The following is a 23,437-nucleotide window of genomic DNA, read 5'->3' as shown; positions in this document are numbered from 1 at the left end:
GCCCTGGAGTGAGGAGTACCTGAGTTCAAATCTGGATTCAGACACTTAATAATTGTCTAGCTGTGTGACCTTCAACAAATCACTTACCCCCATTGTCTTGCAAAAAAATAAAAAATAAAAATAAAAAAAAAAGAATCATGAGTGACTAGACTTTAAAAAAGCCTGGAATGATTTGCATGAACCAATGCTGAGTGAAGTGAGAAGAACCAGAACATGACACACACTAACAGCAACATGTGAGATGATGGTTGCCGTTCCTCTCAATAGTAGCATGATCGAGGTCCTAAGGGACCTTTTATAGAGAATGCATCTACTTCTAGGGAAAAAAACACTATGGAATATGAATTCAGAGCAAACATCCTGTATACACTTTTTAAATTTTTCTTTTTTTTTGGTATAGCATGGAAAATTCAATGTAAAGACTATCAGATCGCCTTCTGTGGGGGGTGAGGGGTGAGGGAAGCAAGATTGGGGGGGGGAACTAAAATTCAATAAAAATAAAATAATAAAATTTTGTTTCTTTTTTCATAATTTCTCTCCTTTGTTCTAATTCCTCTTTTACAACATGACTCACAAGGTAATATGTTAAAAAAAAATCACACATGTATAACCTGTGCAAAAAATAGTGCACTTCTTTGGGAAAGGGGAATAGAAAATGGAATTCAAAAGGTTGCAGAAGTTTGAATTTAGAAAATTATCTTTGCATTTAATTGGAAAAATAAATAACATATTAAAAAAGAAGCAGATAAGGAAGAAAACCAATAAAGAGATGGCACAGTCTGGAAATGTCCAGAAATGCTTTGGGTGCCCAACCAAACTGCAGGGAAGAGTACATGTTCTAATGGGAGGGAACATAACCACATATATTGAAATCTTCCTCTAATGTCTCAATGCAATATGGCCTTGACCTTGTGTTTCTCATCTAGGTCAATAGGGATTCAGCACCAAGAAGGACATAGAGTCTGTCCCTAGTGGAGCCCATCTCAAGCCATCAAGGTTAACATTTGATATCCAGTTGGCCATGGGACAATGAATTATTCAGCCAGTGAATTACTAAGGTTATTTGCCAAGTCAGAGGGAGCAATAGAGAGAAGATTCACAGCAGAAATGTCCTCAGCATAGCACAGTCCTCAAAGAGCTTCAGTGTTTCCCCCTAAGTTAAAGTGGTAAAGTGGATAGAAGGCTGTTCTTGGCCTCAGGAAGACCTGGCTCCAGAACCGTCCCAGATACTCACTGGCTAGGTGACCAGTCATTTACCCAATCCCATCCATGCAACATATCTTAAGTCCCTAGCCAGGTAGGTGTGCTAAGGCCTAGATAATTAATATTGGTCCTCCAGTCCTCCATTAAGAGGGGTCAAGAAGCTGAGGGAGGTGTTATCAATCAGATCTTGAGTTAGAAGCATGGAGATGATCTAACCTGGGAAGGGGTTCTTGTTCTATGGAACTGAAACAGGTTGGGTGGCCGAAGCCATATGACCCTCAGAACCTTGGTAAATTTTACAGAATCACAGACAAAATCAAAGAACTTGAGAGGTACATATGACCTCATCAGTCATCCTCTTCAGTCCTTCTCATCTAATTCATTTGGAAATAATTATGTGATGTAGGAGATAATTGGCCCAAGATCACCCAGCATGGTGTGCCCACAACAAAGATGGTACTATGATTTGGGAGGAAAGTAAAATTGGAAAACCTCAAAAGAAACATGAGGTGCACAAATTTAGAGAGTCCACGCCAACTGTTCACAAGGACAATTTGTGCCTGACCTGGGGTATAGCCTTCTGGGCTCATACTGGTCTGAGCAGCCACCTTACTTTGACCCCAACAGAGTGATATCATTTGTCCTCTGAGAATGAGAGCACCAGTCAACCAACCAATCTGGTCTGATCCATACACAAAAGGAACCCCTGCTTCAGTATGCCCAAAGTGTGGTCACCCACCATCTAGGATGGTGAGCAATCAGTGGTTTACAACTGGTGGAGAAATTTTTGTATCAATGAAATCTTGAGGCTTAGATATACTGTGTACACACACACACAGACACACACACGTGTATCTGCACATGCAAATATAGTTATGAATATAATATATCCAGCCTGTTGTGTGGCCCTCCCCAATAGAATTTGAGACCCCTGAAAACAGGGTCTGTCTCACTTTTCTCAGCATTTAGTTCATTGCCTGATATACAGTAGGAACTTAATAAATGCTTTTCCATTCCATTCCATTTATCAATTAACAAGCATGCATATGCAAATCTATTGTCTAAAATATGAAATATCTACATGCATACACATGCTCAGTGGTAAACTTTAATTTATTTTCCTTAGAGTCTAATAAAGCCGAGAATAACTCATCAGAATGAACTCTGCTTTAGTTCAGTAGTTTCCTTTCCTCATAAAAAGCATGTATACCATTTATAAATGCCCTGGAGGAAAAAGTCTTTCTTTTATATCTTTCTTTCATTCATCATTTCTCTCAGCACGGAACCAAGATTCATGCCTTGTACTAGTCATACACTAGCATGTGGATGCCATCCCACGAATGGAGCCATTCAATATGGAAACAGAGAAGCACCGCATTGGACATCCTCAGCAAATAGAGGAGCTGTCTGTCATTCTCAGGAAAAGCCTTGAGAACTCTTCTTACACTACTTACAACACACTACAACTCTTTGAAGAGTCTGATAAAAAAATAATGGCAAAAAAAATCTATTTAAGAAATTCCATTATTTCCCATCAGAATTCAGCTATCTTACTATTAGCATGCCTCTATGGTTTTCAAGATGAGGATACTTCTAGACTGGCATCTGGTGCTCAATGAATGAGAGCTGGGGTGAAGTTTGCTTTGAAAGTGAAGCACAGGGATAGCAAGGTGGCAGAGTGGCCTGGAGTCAGGGGGACCTGAGTTCAAATTCAGCCTCAGGCACGTAATAATTTCCTAGCTGCTTGACCTTGGGCAAGTCACTTAACCCCAATGCCTTAAATAAAATTTTTTAAAAACTAAAGTGAAAGCATATTGTTCTGAAAGAAATCATGAGCAACCAGACTAGAAAAGTCTGAAAAGAATGACATGAACTGATGCTGAGTGAAGTGAGCAGGTCCAGAATACATTACACATTAACAGTAATATTGTAAAATGGCCAACTATGGTGGATGCAGATCCTTTCAGTAGTTCAGTGACCAGTATAATCCTGAGAGATTTACTATAAACACAATACCATTGATAATGGGGGGGGGGGGGGAACTATGGATTTGAATGCAAATCAAAGCCTATGTTCACTTTTTTTTTAGGTTTTTTTTGCAAGGCAAATGGGGTTAAGTGGCTTGCCCAAGGCCACACAGCTAGGTAATTATAATTATCTGAGACCAGATTTGAACCCAGGTACTCCTGACTCCAAGGCCAGTGCTTTATCCACTATGCCACCTAGCCGCCCCTTGTGTTCACTTTTTAAAAACTTCCTTTATATTTTCCTCTTCCTCATGGTTTTTCCCCTCTTGATTCTAATTCTTCTTTCACAACATCATGAATATGGAAATTTGTTAAACATGACTATATGTTCAACCTATATTGGATGTTTGCTTCCATGGGGAAGGAGGAGGGAAGGGAGAGTAGGAGAAAAATGTGGAACTCAGAAACAAAGTAAAAGGATTTATGTTGAAAATTACCTTTGCATGTAACTGGAAAAATAAATAAAACAAAAAAGAAAGCAAAAGTAAAAATGACCACCAGAAGGTAACCCACAAGAAATAGAAGGTGTAACACTAGTCCCTAAGGCATTTGCACTTACCTCTAAGAGAGTGTAAACATGGTCAGGCATCTTCTGTCCATAGCTCTCCAAGAGTGTGATGGTAGCTTTGAGGGGGTCAAAGAGTTCATCAGTAGCTACCTGCCTGTTTCTCACAGCCATGAGATGACCCATGATTTCTACCAGCCCATTGTAGTCACCTTCTTCCAGCTCTCTGCAGAATCCAGCATTTGTCACTTTAATAAACTCTTCCAGGTCAGTCAGACTATGAAAGAAAGAAAGGAAGGTCAGTAGAAAGAGAAATAAAGAAAAGAGAAAAGGAAGGAAAGACAGAGAAAGGGGAAGGAGAGAGAAAAAGAATAACAGTAAGTGTGTGTGTGTGAGTGTGTGTGTGTGTGTGTGAGAGAGAGAGAATGTGTGTGTGTGTGTGTGTGTGTGAGTGTGTGTGTGTGTGTGTGAGAGAGAGAGAATGTGTGTGTGTGTGTGTGTGTGTGTGAGTGTGAGAGAGAGAGAGAGAGAGAGAGAGAGAGAGAGAGAGAGAGAGAGAGAGAGAGAATGCATTCAGTAAACCTGAGTTGGTTCTGGAGTTCAGAAGTCCTTGGTGCAAGACCTGCCTCTGGCACATTACCCTGGCTAAGTCATTTCACTGCTCATTGCTTTCTCTGGCAAAGAAGGATTTCCTCACTGTGAGTTAATACTCTGTTTTAATGCAATTTTAGCTCTGGTTCAGTAAAGCCAAAATCAAAACTTTTTATTACCACAAGATTTATTTTGAAATTCTCATCACTCATCTGTAATAAACAATCATGGCAAGGTTCTGTGATGTCATTGCCAGGGGTTCTAATTCCACTAAAAACCAAGTTGATAAGTCTTAGAGAACTCCCTGAAGCTGAGAGTTCAACAGTCTGCTCACAGTTTTTATTCATTATAAAACTGAGGAGACAGTGGGGTGTAGAGGAGCCAGGAAGGGTTCAATGGAAAGAGCCCAAGTTTTAGCATCAGACAACCTTGGCTCAAATCCCACCTGTGATCAAAATTAACTGTGTGTCTCTTGGCAAGTCACTTGACTTACACATGGGTCCAAGGAATATAGAAAGTCCCCGGAGTTAGTCGAGAAGCCTTTAAGGTCCCCTGGAGTTCTTGGCCTATGATTCTAGAATCTCCTAATATAGCATTCAATACAGGAATACCTCTTTCATCTTAGATTCTTAGGGTCAAATCAATAGGGCCTCTCAGATAAGACTTGTTGAATCCATTCACCAGAGTTATGAAGGAAAGAGCCGCAGATCTATCTGAAGAGGTCTGACATTCTGGATGAAATGAGCCGAGCTTTTACCTGTCAAGGACAAATCTCAGGAGATGCTCTTGGAACATCCAGCTCCACTTTTTGATCATGTTCAGCAAGCTCATTTTGAAAGGCTTCATGTCCACCTTAAACCAGCTATCAAAGACTCGGAAGTCCTCAAACTTGTTCATCTGAACATATAAAGCTTCATAAATATCAATCTACAGGAGATTAAAAAAAGGACACACAAAGTTCAATACTAACAAGGTTTGAAAGTCCTCCACCTACACATCCCATTTGCCATTTTTCTTGCCTGTTCTTTGAACTGCTCGATAGTGGGTGGCTGTTCTAGGAGGCCTTCATTGGCTTGAAGGTCCATTTCTTCTGCAGTTAATGGGTGACCATAGAGAAGAAATTGCTTCATGAACTCCACGCGGTCATCCACCCAAAGGTAAGCATAGGCATCCAGAGAGTTTCTATACTCCAGAATTTTGCTGATTACTTCTGATACTCTGTTCATGATCTCCTGCCTGGTCTCTGTCAGGTCCAACATGTGGTCCATGTCATTCTAAACATCAAGAGAAGAAATAGTAGTTACCACATTCTACTGAAATGACAAAATTGGACTTTAGCTAGGCTTTTTCTTAGATTTGGATTCCTCCACTACTTCAAAATAGGCAATTCTATGGATAAATAACTCATCTCTAAGCTCTAAAATTAAACATGGCAAATGAGGTATGGTAATCTGTGTTTGTGGAAAGAGATTTCATTCTGGAAATTCCTAAACTGATGAAATAGAAGATTTACTCAATCTACCCCCCACCAAAAAACCTTTTCAGTATTCGTTTGCTTTGAAAAGAAAATGTTTATTTTCTATTATGAATTTAATTAGCAAACATTTCAATATATAAAAACAAAGAAGACAAGGGTTGTAGAAGAAATTTTGATGTGGTTTTAAGTGTGTTTTAAAGTGAATAAAGAAGTAACAAAATTGCTTAGTTTCTGTGCCCTTCTGAACTGTTCTCTTTCTTCTCTTTCCTTTTTAATGTTGTTTGGTTATCTTTTTTCAGTTTTTGTATCTCCAGAATTTCCCCCTCCATATTGGATACCTGCCTCCCCCCCCCATTACCTGCTTTTTCAAAATGAAAATACCTGGTAATTTGGGATTTCTAGATGTGATGCCACTCTCTTCATTTGGCTAGACATCCTAAAAATATTGCATAAAATCTCTTCCATGAGGTCATACAGGCCATCCCCAGCCTCTCTTTCTAATGGGGGTTTAAAAATGATCTCAGGGGCCATGAGGATCATTTGTGCTTGAAAGAATGGAGCAGATTTCAGACATTTCTCTGTGTTCACCATGAAGAAATCTAATTCATGCATGATGGCATTGAAGAAGCCATCAACCACAATGTCATCAATGAATTCCAGGTAGATCTTCCAATTATCTGATGTGGCATTGGCCTTGAAGAGTTTCAAGTTATCCTGGGAACACAGAATTTTTTAATATAAAACCAATATTCTATTTTATTCAATGAATTATTCAACAGATTCATATGCTGCAAGAAGAAGCCAACAATGATCATGTAAATAGCTATTTTTTTTATCATAATTGCTTTTGTGCTTGAATTTTATTCATTGAGTAGACTGCAAACTCCATGAAGGCAAGTCTCCCCTCCACCTTCCTCCTAACCCTCCCCCCAGTTAAATAAACTATCTCCCTCAGCATTGAGCTTAATAGAGGCTCTGAACTCGGAAACTGAGATAAGCAAAGAGCATATGACAAAAACAAACTAGTTCCTACCTTAAGGGGGGGGGGAACATTCTGTTCAAGCAACAAGAATTTATTAAATGTCTGTTATAAATCCAGCATTGTTCTAAATATTGGGGATCCAAAGAGAAAAGCCAAATAGCCTCTGCCCTCAAGGAGCTTATAGTTCACTAGCACATGGAAGGATATGGAAAAGAAATATAAAATAAATGACTGTCACCTTTGGAGGTGAAGGTTCCCCTTAGAAAAAGTTTGAAATCCAGAGTGGTATTTGAGCTGAGTCTAGAGGGAAACCAAGGGATTCCAAGAAATGGAGGTGAGAAAGGATGTCTTCTAAGCTTGGGGGGGGGGGGGCAGTACACTCAGAGTAGCAGCCCAGTAAGCAATGGAAACCTAAAATATTCTTTGTTCTGCACCCCACCCTCTAAACTTAACTAAGCCAATCCTCATAAAACAGACCCAGTTTAAGGTTGGCTGCAAAGACCATCATGGGTGGGTAAAGGGAAAGTGAAGTTATTCTAAGTTGAAGGTAGACAACAAACTATGATGGGAAGAGATGCCCAAGATGAAGAAGAAATACTAAGACTTTTGAGCTATTCAGGAAGGGGAAGAGCATGGGCTGCTTTCATGCAGGAGAAGGGGCTACATCCCCAAACCAAATATAATTTGGCTACAAGTAGCTTTGTTCAACTCACTGATGTATTTAGGGAGCAAGCTCAGAATTTGCTGGCGAGTTTCTCCCCTTTCTACTTCCCTCCACTTCTTCTACCTCACTACAGCCTGAGGAAGTAATCTTGTCCACTTCAGAGTTTGCTCTCATTGAATTTTGTTTCTAGATGAAGATAAGTTGATTTTTCTTCATTTTGATCCAGTATTTGCTATTCACAAATGGAGCATCCAAAAGGAATCCCTGGACCAATAGTCCTAGACTTAACCTGAAAATTATGTCAACTTGGGCTTCACCAGAATGGAAGAACCTTTCAGAGTTTGCACTGACACTCGAGGAAAATATGAACTGTTTTACAACAGGAGTCATTTCTTTCTTGTTGTTGTATTTCCAGTACCTCGCCCGCTGGCTGTTTAATAAAATATTTAATAAAGGCACATGCATTGAATTAAAGATGAGAAATTGGATCTCTCAGTATGGGAAAAGTCAAGGAGAACTGATCCAGGAAAACAGCCATTAGTGAGCCGATGGAAGCTGGTGCTGCCAGGGCATTGCAATAGAATGTAAGCTTCTTAGCACAATCATCACAGAGTTGTGGTCTCTAATAACTTCAACAGTGATAGGCTTATCAGATGGGCATAATGGATGCTTACTCTTTTAAAAACTTCAGAATTCGGATCAGTAACATGACTTGCCTATGATTCCAGAAGACTGTGAAAAAAGCATCCACCTGTGATTACATAAATGATGAACTGGGTGTGGGGGGAGATAGACAGTCTCCAGGATTTTATTATTTTTAACCATACATATTTAATACAATGACTTGGTTTTATTTATCAATAGGAGGTGGGAGAATGTCAATTTTTGTGAATTGAAAAAGTAAAATTTACATTTGTTGAATTGGCTGCAACTGAATGGTGCTTTGCTCATCACTTCCAAGTCATGAGAAAGCAACAGTTGGGCATTAGAAGAGTAAACTTATAGTAGGCACTTTAATTCATTTCCTGAGTGAATGAATGAATGAAATTGGAGGGGACACTGCTAACAATAGCACAGGTCCAACAAGTAGAAAACAGTGTTCTCTGATGAAGACAAAGGGTGAAGGTTACTTCCAAAATAAAGCTTTTGGAAACCAACAGAAATAGAACTCCAACCCTGCTGTTTCAAATGTTAGAGAATGTGTGAGCCATAGTGCTCATCTGACTCAGTCTCCTGGGATGGCCCTGGATGAGATCTATTGAGTGGCTTTCATAGTGGACACAGGTCACAGGGTGAGTCGGGGTGATGATGGACAGGGCTGGAAAGGTTAGGCAGCAGTGAGGGCCTTAAAAAGATGAACAATCAGTGGGCAAAACACACCTGAACATTGGTGAAGTACTTTGCAAACCCAGTCTCGTGGAAGCCTCACAAAAAACCGGGAACGTACATACTATAGTCAAGGTTATCCTTGCTTTCTTTGGTGATGGAAAGAACAGACGCTTTTAATAATCATGATCTTTGTAAGGTCATATCCCTAGTAAACACCTGAGGAGGGATTTGAACCCAAATCCTTCCTAACTCCAAATTCAGTTCTCTGCCTCTTAAAATGGACAGAAGGGAGGGAAATCTTGGAAACAGAAGACCTGAGTTCAAAGTTTGTTGGATACCTTCTAGAAATGGAACTTTAGATAAGAGTCTTAGCCTCCCTGGTCTCAGCATCCTCATCTGCAAAATGGGGGTTCATCATAGCTCTAGTGTCTACTTCAAAGCTATGAAAAAGTCAGCTATGATGAGGAGGATTTCTCAAAGATCTCAGTGGTTGGCTTCTTGGATAAAAGGCCCTTAGGATTCATCTAATCCAATTCCTTCTCTTTACAGAGACTCAAAGGTTAAAGGACTTGTCCAATGACCCACGGGCAGCATTTAGGACTCAAAGGAACTTCAAATTAGTTAGTAAGCATTTATCAGACAGTGACTAGGCAACAGGCATGCAAGAAGGCAACAAAAGCACAGTCCCTGCTCTCAATGAGTTCCCAGTTGAATATGAGAGACACTCTGCAAACACTATGTCGAGGCAAGAAATTCAGACTAACCTTTGCCTAGGACTGATGAAGGATCCAAAGCCCTGGGAGACTCACCCACTTTCCCAGGGTTATGTAACTAGTGAAGGACTAGTGGAAGCATTGGAACTCAATTATACCTAACTTGAAGTCCAGGATGGTGCCCTCCCTGTTAGGCACCTGTGCCCAAGAACACAGAGCTGGAAAGGTCCAAGTTGAATTCCTTCCTCTCTCACATCATGTTCAATATCAATCTATGTTTAGCATGGTTATAAATAGAGAGCTTATATCCGATTGCTTTCTGTCAGGGAGAGGGGGAAGGAAAGGGAGGGAGGGAAGAAAAACTGTAAAACTCAGTTGTGAATGGATCCAACCATTCTGGAGAGCAATATGGAACTATGCCCTAAGGGCAGTAAAAGTGATCACACCCTTTGATCCAGCAATTCTAATAGTAGGCCTCTATCCAGAAGAAATTGTAAAAAATGGGAAAAGTCCCACATGTTCCAAAATATTCATAGCAGCTCTTTTTGTGGTGGTAAAGGATTGTAAATTGATGAGATGTCCATCAGTTGGGGAATGGGTGTAAAAATTATGATATATGAACATTATGGAATACTATGGTTCCATAAGAAGGTATGAATGGTGGAACCAATTATAGGAGCTGATGCTGAGTGAAGGGAGCATTGTACACATTAACAAAGACATTGTGAGGTGATCAGCTATGATGGATGCAGCTCCTCTCAGCAGTTCAGAGATCTGAGACAACCCTGGGAGACTGTCTATGGACAATTCTACACTTATTCAGAGGAAGAAAAACAAAACAAAAAAACCCTACAGAATCTGAATGAACACTATGTTCATTTTTTAAAAAATTTCTCATATGTATTTCTTCTTATCTCTTGGTTTTCTTTCTTTTCTCCTAAGCCTAATTCTTCATACCGAAAATGACTAATGTGTAAGCATGTTAACCACAAATGTGTATGTCCAATATGATCCTGACTATTTGCTGCTAAAAGGAGGGGGATGGGAAAGGAGGGGAAGGAAATAATATAACTTAAAAATATGCTTATGTTTGTGAATGAATGTGGACAAACTTTTAAAACATCCAACTGGAAAAATAAAATAAAATATCAATTGAAAAACAGTGTAAAACTCAAAACTTTACCAAAAAAAAAGACTGGTAAAAACTAGTATTGCACGTAGTTAGAAGAATAAATTTAAAAAAAAAGTCTCTCAGTTGAATTCTTCCATTATACAGAGAAGGAAATCAGGATCCAGAAAAATGAAGGATCTTGGAAAGAATCAGACTGATCTCCTTTGACTACAACTCTGGGGCTTTCTCTGACTCATCGTGATTGGCTGATGTCCAAACCAGAATCCTTTCTCCATCACCCTAGTGAGTGGTTATCCAACATCCACTTGATGAGGAAATTCAATATCTCTCAAAGGAGAGAGGAATCTTACTTTGCCTCAACTACTCACTTGCTATCTCTGGCTCTTCCTGTGTCTTCAGAATCTGCATTCCATCAGATTTCTGTCCCCCTACTTGATAGGGAGTATGGGCTGTAGAGCAGGAAAAGTCATGGGGAGAAACACTCAACACTCTGACATCTTGCCAAGACTATGGGAAAGAACCTTCTCCCCTTGACAGGGATGAGACAAGGTCAAAATCATGTACTGGAGGGAAAAAAAGCATACTTTATTTTTTTTTCTAAAAAAAGCTATAAGAAATGGAAAATGAATAACAGCTTTATTTCTATTTTGAAGTCCTATGGTGTTCCTTCCTCATGGTCCCCAAAGACTCCTGTTTCCCCTGTTCTTGAATTGAGAAGGGCGATTTCAAAATTTCTTAGTATCTGACTGAAGGAAATATGGGGGAGGGAAGTTCCTAGTAGATAAACCCCAACCTGATTTCCAATTCAATGTTGCAGGCACTGTATTGTTAATTGTGTCGAGCTATGCAATTGCATTGGAGACTATTTTCAATGCATTTTAATCAGGGTTCATAAATCTTATGGGTCTATAGCCCCCAGATTAGTGTTTTGGGAGTGAATCTTTAGATCCTGAAAATTTAACGGAAGAAATTAATTGTAATCCATCATCTGTCCTACATCGGACAGATTCGTATGCATTAACAGCTGTAGAGGTGTCCTGAAAGTCAACGAAGGCAGAATTCAGAACAGCCCAGAAACCAACCAGGAATAAACAATGGTGTGACTTTTGATAGTTTTTTAAAAGCAAGTATAACTTTTAAAAAAAAAGTCTAGGAAATTTCTATTGGTTGAGAATTAACAGTCTGCCTCCAATCATAGCAGATTCATTCAGGAAACATTTATTGAGAAACCAATGTATGTTAGGAGCTAAACTATGTATTACAAAGGTATAAAAAGACAAAAATGAACCAGTACCTGCCTTTGGGGAACTTATAATCCACTAGAAAGAAACAGTATATAAACAACTAAACAAATATAAGATAATTTGAGGTGGGAGAGAATTGAACAGTTCTCCCTAGGACTTTTCCTCTTCTACAGTCCATACTCCCTTATCATGTATGGGGACAGAAATCTAATGGAATATAGGGGGTGTCCTTTGAAGACACAGGAAGAGCCGGAGATAGCAAGTAGTTAAGGCAAAGCAAGACTCCTCTCTTCTTTGAGAGATATTGAATTCCCTCATCAAGTGAAAGGGATCAAGAAAGGATCCAGGGAGGAGGGACCCCCTGAGCTAAACCTATAAAGAAGCTAGAGATTCTAAGGAGAGCAGAGGGGAGAACATTCCAGATGTCTGGCCTACTCTGTGTTCCAAAGGCTTGCAGTGGGAAAAGGCAAAATAGAAACTCTTTTACAGAATGTAGGTATTTCTTTCATATGATACTTGACATCCTATTCAGAACCTTCCTACATAATTTTTCTCCTACTATCCCCTAGACATATGTTGTTTATGTTTTGCCTAATGAAAAGAGCAACCACGATTTTGAAGATATTGTCCATCTATGCAGAAATTCAGTAAAATGTAAAAAAGTTGAGTCACTAGGAACCCTTTTATAGAGGTGCACATGTGCCTTTCATTGAAATCAGTAGGTATGCGAGTCCAATGACTATGCCAGTTGATCCAAGAATCATGGCCCAAAACACCAGTATTTTGTCTTTTGAACATAAATCTCTTATGCCATTTGTTTTGCATTGAAAACTCTAAAGAATTATTTAGAAATTGAATGCTACTAATTACTCACTGCTAGACCAAAACCAAATGCTGCTCTCATCACTATTCCAATGTAGATGGAGAAAAGGGGAAGGAAATGATTCCACCTGGATTCCTTTCATTGATTGGACATGGATCACTCTCCAGGTCTCTCTTCCAGAAATTTCAGAGGTAATTTTTGCAGATATCAAAAGGTAAACAAAGGAAAGATGTGCCTCCCTCTGGTTCACTTTGCATCCCTGGAAATGAAGTCTTTTCATCACAGACCCTTTCTCCAGGTCTCAGTTTCCTTATCTGAAAAACTGGGAGTCAGACAAATGACCCCAGAGCTCCCTTCTAGCTTGAAATCTATGATCCCATAAGCTTTTCTGGGCTTCAGTTCTTTCATCAACAAAATAAGTGAGGTAGAACTAGCCCATAATAGGCACTTACTAAATCTCTGACTAGTTGAACCAGAAGAGATTCAAAGTCTAGTTGCAGTGGTGGGGTGGCTAAGTGGCATGGTAGCTAAAGTACCAGCCTTGGATTCAGGAGGACCTGAGTTCAAATTTGGCTTCAGACACTCAATAATTACCTATCTGTGTGACCTTGGGCAAGTCACTTAATCCCATTGCCTTGCAAAAACAAAAACAAAGTCTCAGTAGTTACAAACCACAGAAAAATGCCTCCCTCTCCTACAAGGAGCCTTCCAAGTCACACACCACTGGCCAAAATTAGATATTCCTTTTGTATCCATCAATATCTATGTAAGCACATTGCTTCCCCTGAGAGAATGCAACCCACGAGGACTGTTTCATTTTTTATCTTGTTATTCCTAGTATGTAAATAGTGCCTCCCCCTTAATAGGTAGATCATAAATACAAGATCAAATGAGAAATGGCTGCCAAGTACTTAGAAAACCTTAAAACCCTAGACATAGCTTTGTTAATTAAATGATTACAGCATTATTAATTGAGTGATTGACTTTCTTCTAAAGAAATTAGGGGGTTTTTATGGGGGAGGGATCTCCTTTAACTTCTAGAATTCAGAAAGTAACTTTAAAATATGGTAAAATCTTAGTTCTTTTTACTGACTCTCTTTTTTTCCTAAAGAAATTAGGAGTGAACTAGGGGAAAAATGGTCTCTGCTAGAACCTCTACTAGTTTACCTCTACTAGACTGTGGATGCGGCATCCGTCTTCTTGGATCAATCTGTATTTCTTAGTGAATGTGTCTCCTTTACCCTCCAAACTAAAAAATGCTTCTTTCCTGTGATCTCGCCTTGAAAAGAAGGTGTGTTCAGTCCACGTCTTCATGATCTGCTGAATCAGTTTGACATTTTCCTGTGTCTGTTCCACTCTCTGTTGCAGTTCAAAGACTTCTGCCTTCACCTTCTCCATGTAGTCCCAACAGTCTTCCTTCCGCCAGGTGAATGTTTGCTCTGCCTCCCGGAGCTGGTCATCTATGACCATAAGCTCTTCTTCAATCAGGGGCTGCTCAACCTCCAGAAGGTTCTGCTTCAGCTTGTTATACCACTGAACGAGCAGCTCAAGGCTCCCAATGTACTGAAGGGAAGTGGAAAAACAAATGTTAGAGGAAAGAGACAACTCGATGTTTCACGGGATAACCTAGCACAATGAGTCAAGGATTGGACTTGACATCAGGAAGACTTGGTTTTGAGTCTGGTTTCAGAGTTAGAGGCTATAAAAACCATCAGAGGATGGCCTTCAAGACTCCCTTAGAGGATTTTACAGAGGACATGGGCAGATGTGGAGGAGGAGATAGCCCTCCACACCACTGGAGGTGCACAGCCCCACTGAAGCTCCCGAGCCACAGCATTTATAGGGATATACTAAAAAGTGCATCCCGATCCAAGATGTCCCTTTACAGAAGCTTCATTGCTAGCATCCCAACACCTGAGGACACCAACCTTTAAATAAGTATTTCTTTTTCCATAGATGGCCAAGGCAGAGTCAGGGATGTCGGGTTTCTCCAGCATCAGGAGATATTTCACTTCTCTCAATATGGCCACAAGCTAGAATACAAAAATTGGGGAAAACTCTCTTTACCATGTTTCATAGCAACTGATTTTGTGATGAATGACTTATTTCCATTTATTTAAAAAAGAGAAGAAACTTAGAGAATTTTTCTTGGGGGTCCCATTTCTTAAGAGGTTCCAATGTGACACAAAATCTATTTGTGAACAGACTTACATTTCTGTATCAGACTCTCCTCTAGATTGTCTAAAGATAAAGAGAATAGAGTCAGCACAGAAAGTGGTTGCCGAGGTCCACCTGTGAAATCACTTGCAGAGGGCAGGGGATGGATTTTCAGTGCCTAGCATAGTGATGCTCAATAATTGTGAATTTAATTTAAATAATCAACCAGAGCATCACTAGGTTTTCCAGTGTCTTTCACTGATACAAAGCTAGATCCTTATAAGGCAACCAGGTGGAGGAGGTAATGGAGAGAGAACTGAGCCAGGAAGAGCTAAGTTTGAATCCAGTCTTAGACACTTAGCCTTGTGGATCCTAGGAAACTCACTTTACCACTGTCTGACTCACTTTTCTCATTAATAAAGTGAGATGAATAATGGCACCTATTTCCCAGGATTGTTATAGGGACAAAATGAGAGAATTGTGAAGTGTTTAACAAAATTTAAAGTGCTATGTAAGTTCTAATTATTTTAATATATCAATATAATCAATATAATAATTATCGCCATTATGATCCTCATTGATCCTGCTAGATTTTATATACTCTCTTAGATAAAGTCCTCTGAGTCTAGGATTCCCTAAATCCTAGATTTTGTACACACACACACACACACACACACACACACACACACACGGCATAGACAGACACACAGACACAGACATAGAAACACCCACAGACACACACACACACACACACACACAGACACACACAAGAGACACACACAGACACAGACAGACACTGACACAGACACAGACACACATAGACACAAACATACACAGACACACACACAGACACAAACATACACAGACACACACAAACACAAATACACACAGACAGACACACACAGACAGACATGCCTAGTTATAGCAGACACAGCATTGCAGTCAGGAAGACCAGAGATGGAATCCTGCTTAAGATACACAATGGTTGTGTCAATGACTGGTTCTGGGACATTCAACTCAGTGTTCTGATCTGGGCGATCCTCCAGGACCGCATTTCCGAGAAGGTTCTGACTTTCATGGGTAAAAGGAAATTCCCTTTCTGAGGTTCCCTCTAAATCACTAAAACCCCAAATTTCAGTTGTATCCTCTCCTAGAGCTTGGTCCAAATTTAGCATTTCATAGTGTGAATAGACACAGACACAGACACACATATCAAGCCTGTGAATGTCAACAGATTTTTTAAAAAGAATTATTAATGCAAGATTTGCTACAGACATTTTAATTTACTTTCATATTTAGTCATTTATCAAAATGAAAAGTGAATGTCTTGGAAAGATAATAAAGAAAAGGACTATTTTACAATTCAGAGTTGATTATCTTTCCCCACAAAGTGCTTTTTATTCTGACCTGTTTCTTTGGGGCTTGAGGAAGAAATCACAACGTGTCTGTCTCCTATCCTGGAGTCCCAGGTGCCCTTCACTGACTCCTTTCTGTCCTTCATCTTACATGTCTGATCAGGGGCCAAATGCTATCTGGTCTCTCATGTCTGTCTCCTCTCTACTCTCAGTGCTACTCTCCTGGCCAGATCTTCACTGCCTATGCCTGGACTATTGCCACCCCTGCCAAACAGGACTCTTGTCCTCCAATCCATGCTTCATACCCCTACCAGAACTACCATCTTGATGCAAAGATCAGGTCAGGTTCAATCCTCTATTTCAAAGTCCTTAATAGTGCCACTTCTGGCTAAAGTTCATTCGACTACCAACTAAAGTTCAAAATGCAGTGCCTCACATTCCAAGTGGGCAGAATTCTGGGCCATCTTCCCTTCCCATTTACCTCTAATGGGTGGGCTGGCTGTCTAACCCCTCTGCTACAGCTAAATTGCTCTTGCCACCCCTTCAAACACATACCCTGTTCTCCTACCTTTGTTTATGCTGTTCTTCCTAGAATGCCCTCCATTCTCCTGCTTGTTGACTTTCTAATGTTCCTTTTTTTTTGCAAGGCAATGGGGTTAAGTGACTTTCCCAAGGTCACACAGCTAGGCAATTATTAAGTGTTTGAGGTTGGATTTGAACTAAGGTCCTCCTGACTCCAGGGCTGGTGCTCTACCCACTGCACCACCTAGCTGCTCTCTAACGTTCCTTTAAAGGTCATCTCAAAGGTCACACCCTTCCTGAAGCAGAAATGTCCTTACCCCTCAGACCTCAAACATACTTTGCTTAAAGGTGTCTGAAAGACCCAAGTTCAAATCTTGCTTCAGATACTTATTTCATAAATCCATAAAACATTATAAAATTTAGTCAGCTAGGTAGCACAATGAATAGCACAATGGACCTAGAACCAGAAAGATGAGAGCCCAAATCTAATCTCAGACACATAACTGTATGATTCTGAGTAAGTCATTTAACTTTATGCCTCAATTTCCTCATCTGAAAAATGGGGGTAATAACAGGACCTATCTTCCAGGATCATTGTGAAGATCAAATGAGAAAATATTTGAAAATGTTTTGCAAAATTGAAAGCATTATGTAAATTCTAACTTATCATGATTATCTGTGTTTATGCCATTTTACCCATGACTAGAATGTCAGCATTGTTGGCGAAGGCCAACACAAATCTGAACTTGGTATATACTGCAGAACTTAGCACAGGGCATTATACACGCTAGATAGTTCATAATTATTTGCTTAATTGACATAAGATGTCTTTTATAAAAAAAACAGCTGTACCTTTGGATCAAAATTGACACTAAGCAGACCAGTGGTGGCATCATGTCTTATCAATGGCCGGTTCAAATTGAATTCACAGACTTCATCCACTGTACTTTTCCATTCTGCGTAGATCCCCTCCGAAAATTGGCCAAGTAATGTAAGCATTTCTACATACTTCTGATATAGTAATACAGCATCAGGTCCTTCTAAGACCCTGCATGGAAATTATTTTAAGCCTTTAGCTGACAGAGTCAAACCGCATTGTGCAAACATTTTATAAACCTTAAAATATCAAAAATTAGAAAAGAATTTATAGAAATAATTATCCTGTTTTTTTAGAATCATGTCAATGTTTCTAAACCCAATGAAACATTTTCCTCTGCAAAAGGAAGAAACAGTTCTTTTAGAATAGAATTTAAAATCAGAAATGAAGAAATGCCTAGAAAAGGAAGAATTTAATAATTTTTTAGAAGTTTCAACCACAAGGAGAAGGGGAATATGAAAATGAGGAAATCACCGCATTGATATGGGAGCAGAGAAATTAAGAAAGAAGGTATTAAGAGGGTCCTAGAGGAAAGATTAGAGGAGAAAAAGGAAGGATGAAAGAAGGAAGAAGAGGCAAAAGAACAAGAGAAGGAAGGAATGAAGGAAGGAAGGAAGGAAGTAGAGATAGAGAAAGGAAGAGAGAAAGAAAAAGGAAGAAAGAAAGAGAGGAAGGAAGGGAGGAAGGGAGGAAGGGAGGGAGGGAGAAAGGGAGGAAAGAAGGGAGGGAGAAAAAAGGAAGGGAGGAAAGAAGGGAGGGAAGGGAGAGAGGAGGGAGAAAGGACAGCTGGCCATTATAAAGCACTTTGAAGTCTGCAAAGCACACCAACTTCTTTCGAGACAATGAGAAAAACACATGGAGGAACCTCTAGGATTGGGGAAGTCAGGCCAAGTGGGGCAACTAGGTGGCACAGCAGATGTGTGATTGGCCTTGGAGTCAGGAAGATTAGAGTTCAGGTCCTGGCTTCAGACACCTACTAGCTGTGAGATCCTGGATGAGTCACTTAACCTCCATCTGCCTCAGTTCCTTCACTTATAAAATGGGAATCACTATGGCACCAGCCTCTCAGGGTTGTTGTAAAAATTAAATAAGATAATAAAATCATTTTTGCAAGTTTAAAGCATTTGTAAAGGAATTAACCATCGCTCATTCAAACTCATTGCCACCAGTCTCCCTGGGATTCCACTGCCCGTTAAGCCCTAAAATATGAATTTCTTACGGAGGCTGAAGATACACAAAGTTGGCCCAGAATCCATCAAGGCGACTTTGTACTTCTTTGGCCCATTTGAGATTTCCTGAGGTAAATGGCATATTCCTGTTGAGAACTGGATTCCCTCTTTCAACCTGTATGTGGAAAGAGTAGGGAAAGGGGGAAAGGTCAGTCAAGTACTGTGACTCCAACATTTTAGACCCTTTCTCATTCTCTCTTAGTATACCTTGAACCAAAAGTAGATACCTGCAGTTGACCAGAAGTCCCTTCTAAAAACTCCCAAATATGTAGTCATCCAGCCTCAAAGACCTCCAGTGACAGGAGGCTCACTACCTCTCAAGGCAACCTGTGCCATCAATTGTTAGAAAGCGTTTCCTTTATTAAACTTTTGTCTGTCTCACTGCAAATTGTAATTGTCAAATTTCCTTCTCTTTGAAGCTCAAAGACATAAAAACACACGGATTAAGTGGATTATCTGAGGACCCAGTTGGGGCACACTCCCCTCCTCTACATTTGCTTCAGAAAGTTCTTACTTAAAACTCCTCCCCCACCCCCAAACCCTAGGAAAACTTTAGGAGAACACTGAAGCACTCCCAGGGACATTAAGACTTACCTGCTTCACATGTTCATTGTACAGGTGCTTGCATTGGTCCAACTCCTCATGAAACATTTGGAACAACTTATGATAGTAAGGGCTGAAAATTTCCATGACAACTGGTTTCGCCAGAAAATTTCCAAAAATGAACAAGAGCTATTAAAAAAAATCCAGATTAAAGCAAGTTCCAGGGCTCTGTTCTATACCAACGCAATTTCTTAATTTTCCAATAAATCTGGCACAAGTCCAGTAATGGTCACCTCAAGGCAATCTGCTTCCAGTCTGTCAGCATCCAAATGCCGGGATGACAAATGACCAAGATTGAACAGAAATTCAGGGTTTCCTAGAAAATTCTCTTCTTGGGCTTCTGTTATTTACATATATAACAGAAGCCTACACACACACACATACACACACATATATGAAATGGTCTCTCCTTTTTTTGGTGTTAAACATTCCTATTAATTTTTTTAAGTAGCAGAGGAAAGCCATCTCTAAGATTCAAAGATGCCACATCCTTCCTCATCACTCTTCCATCAGTTACACCACAACTTCTGCCAATAAAACTGACCATCCACTGCCTTGATATCTCCTATTAAGACATAGATGTGCACTGTAGTCTAAGACAGTATCTGTATAGGGCTTCATTCAGAAAGCATCTTGTATCCATCCAGTTCCCCCAACAGAAAGCAGAAATGTATATAGAAGTGAGAAGAATAAAGGAATAAAACTCATTCTAGAGTACTCAATCCCAATTTTATATAGCCTTGATGGCATCTAAGAAGTGGGCACAGACCTATGGCCAGATTTATGAATTTGGGCAAGTCATTTCCTCTTGGTCTTGGTTGATTTATCTTTAAAATGAGGAGATCTGACTGGATGCTTTCTGATCTTCCATGATTTATTACTTTATGGGTGACCTATGCACCAATATGGATCCCTGCTTTTGGTTCAGTGAAGTCTTAATGAGGACTGATGTGTACAAGGTAGAAGACACAAAGAGAAAAAATCAATGATTTCTGCCCTCAAGGAGATTACAATGATCCAGTCTCCTTCTGAGGCACCTTCTTGCTCAACATTGATGAACTTGTGTTCCCATGATCCTCTCTTGTGGCTTTCAAGAGTTACTTGACCAAAGCATTCATCAGCCTCTGGTCAAGCTGGTGATGAGTCTCTGGAAAGATGGCCAGCCCTTCAGTGGATGCCAGACATGGACTCCTAAGCGGGTCCATCCTCCAGGTCTCTGCAGCTGCCAGAGTTTGCATACTACTAGTCTATCCCTTTAGAGGTCAGGGCTCCAGACTGGGATGGGATGCAGAACAGTTAGATAAAGACATGGAAACAACAGGACATGTGAGTCAGGGGTTCCTGGGAAAGACAAAAGCCTGGCCCTGCATGTTTGACCAACACCTATGAAATCTGAAACGACTTTTCTTGGTTGAAGTAGAGCCTCTTACTTAAACAAACAAATGAACTTTGAGATTACAACAATCGACAAAAGCAACTTCCTGAGTTTTCCACTTGTGTTTTGGTCTCTAGACACAAGCCGCACAACAGACACGCTAGATAGAGAAACAAGACCAGAGTTTAAATGTGGGCTCTGCCATTTGAAAGCCTTGAGGCCCTAAGCAAGTGTCTGCCTTTCTAAGCCTCAGTTTCCCCCTCTGTAAAGACGTTATCTACTTCACAAGGTTGTTGAAAGGAAATCCCTGTGTACACCTTAAAGAACTAAATATAAATGTGAGCAATCATCATGATTTTGAATTCATTGCTCAACTAGGTTATCATATGAAAGGCACCAGTGAGCCAGAAGGCCATTTGTGTGAGCATACTTCGTTGACTTTAGATTAGAGCACAGTATTGACTAAATCACTGAATCCTAGGGCAGCAGAGTACTGTGAGATGAGCTTGGCTTTAGAGTCAGAATCCTGAGGTTCAAATTCCCCTCAACTGCAAGACCTTGGCAAGTTCACCTAACTCCCCAGATTATAATTTGCTCATCTGAAAAAAAGAATGCATGTTATTCTATTAAGATGGGCATCTTTTTTGAGGGCATGAAATAATGGGGAGAGAAGGGTGAGACAATGAGGCTTCCCTTTCCTTCTTGGAGCATTTAAAAGATTGAAGATGAGTGGGCATAGTCATAGGGGATAGACTGGTGATGCCAATGATATGGGGAAGCTCTTAGATCAGAAACTCTTGATCTGCAATTCATGAACTTATTTGTGTTAAAAAAAAAATCTATCTATGCCCAAGGCTTCCAAGTTCTAAGACTAGTACCCTAGACATTATATAAGACAATAAAAAACTGCCAATACAAGACACTTTTAAAAACCCTAAACTGTCTTTTCTGATACTGCCCATCAGCAAAACTTAGTGGAAAGAGAATCAGTCACATAACCACTAACAAAGGATGCAAGTTCAAATGGAAATGTAATTATGTTTTCGTGAACAACGTCAAGTCAATGTATTTAGCTTCCTTGCAACATCAAGCCCAAGTAAGATACAAATACTGACCGTTGGGACATGCGTGATAATCTTCTTAGAGTCCGCACTCCCTAGCATGTCAGCAATGATTAACTTCCTCCTCCCAACTATTGTTTTGCAAGGTTTGTATTTAGTATTCAAACCCCAAGATAAATACTCCCTTCAACAAAACACAAGAAGTGATTAGCAATAATGGAAAGAAACATTAATGGGGGCAGCTAGGTGGTGCAGCAGATAGAGGACCAGCCCTGGAGTCAGGAGGACCTGAGTTCAAATCCAACCTCAGACACTTAATAATTACCTAGCTGTGTGACCTTGGGCAAGTCACTTAATCCCATTGCCTTGCAGAAACAAAATAAAAACAAAAGAAACATTCATCACAAGCCCTGAGTTTTCAAACAATCATTGAACTTCTGATAACAAGAAAAAACTCTCCAATGGCTTCCTAGAGATATTTAAGAGTCCCATATCAGGGGTACAATGTACTTAACACCCCACCCTTTGATCCAGTTAATCTTTGCTCCAAGGAACAAAGGAGAGAACCCCTCCCCCATGTTCCCAAATTCCTAGCAGCCCTTTGTGGGGTAGTCAGAACTGGGGACAAAGGAGATGCTCATAGCCTGGCAGTAGCCAAAGTAGCTATGGCAGATGAATAGAAAGAAATGTTAGTATGCAGTAAAAAGTGACAAACATAAGGAATCAATAAAAATGGGAAGATCTGTATGAACTGATGCAGAGGCAACAAAAAAAGAACATTCCTATTATCAAAGCCTTTAATAATGAAAGTTTTAAGTAAGAACATTAAAAAAGGAGTCTGACATTGATGTCATAATGGTAATGACTAATACTGGTCCCCAGGAATAATGATAAAGCACACTTCTCTTTTCTTGTTAGAGTCAAGTCAACCAGCATTCATTAATCATCTAGTATGTGCTAGGCAGAGAGGAGGACAAAAATAGTTAAGAAACTATCAAATCACTGGAAAATTCATTTCATCTCTTTGGACCTCAAATTTCTCCATCAATAAAATGAAAACCTTCTAGCTAAATCTATGATATTATAAGCATTCAATTTACTTCAAGAAGTTTTTATTAAGCATTCAGCACATTTCAGGGACTTGTTAAAAGACAAGACAATCTTGCCAGTATTTTGAAAATTTCAGCCTCCAGCTCTTTGGAACTCTTCATTGGATCCACTATCTGGGTCTCAACATTAATTCACATTTATTTGGTTGCAAACATATAGGACACCAATGACATCTGTCATTGCACTTCCCCATTTCAAAAAACAATTTGGGAATGGGACCTTCCTGCTTATCTTCAAATAAATTATCTCCATCTTCCTTCCTCTCTCTACTAAAACCTTGTCCACTCCAAGCATGGCCATTGAATGGTTCCAAATGTCTTTTCTCCCTGACATGGTTAAAAAAGACTGTGCTCTTTAAACGTACCCTTTGGGGAGGCTAGGTGGTGCAGTGGATAGAGCATCAGCTCTAGAGTCAGGAGGACCTGAGTTCAAATCTGACCTCAGACACTTAAAAATGA

At 39.9% G+C, this 23,437-nt stretch overlaps 1 protein-coding gene across 1 annotated transcript in view; it reads right to left on the bottom strand.

The window, feature by feature from the left end:
• Window positions 1-23,437, bottom strand: part of DNAH11 (dynein axonemal heavy chain 11) — a 309,681-nt gene that overhangs the window by 237,887 nt on the left and 48,357 nt on the right. The window contains exons 10-18 of the mRNA XM_074195450.1: window positions 19,425-19,562; window positions 18,821-18,945; window positions 17,577-17,772; window positions 14,619-14,723; window positions 13,858-14,253; window positions 6,185-6,517; window positions 5,346-5,600; window positions 5,084-5,253; window positions 3,790-4,012 (exon numbers count right to left, since the gene is read on the bottom strand). Coding sequence (XP_074051551.1) covers window positions 3,790-4,012; window positions 5,084-5,253; window positions 5,346-5,600; window positions 6,185-6,517; window positions 13,858-14,253; window positions 14,619-14,723; window positions 17,577-17,772; window positions 18,821-18,945; window positions 19,425-19,562 — 1,941 coding nt within the window. The remainder of the gene's footprint in view (window positions 1-3,789; window positions 4,013-5,083; window positions 5,254-5,345; window positions 5,601-6,184; window positions 6,518-13,857; window positions 14,254-14,618; window positions 14,724-17,576; window positions 17,773-18,820; window positions 18,946-19,424; window positions 19,563-23,437) is intronic.

Source organism: Macrotis lagotis, chromosome 7, assembly GCF_037893015.1.
Source record: "Macrotis lagotis isolate mMagLag1 chromosome 7, bilby.v1.9.chrom.fasta, whole genome shotgun sequence".
In the NCBI taxonomy this organism is placed as follows: Eukaryota; Metazoa; Chordata; class Mammalia; order Peramelemorphia; family Peramelidae; genus Macrotis; species Macrotis lagotis.
Note: the sequence above shows the minus strand (reverse complement) of the source record. Positions and strands in the feature narration are given on the sequence as shown.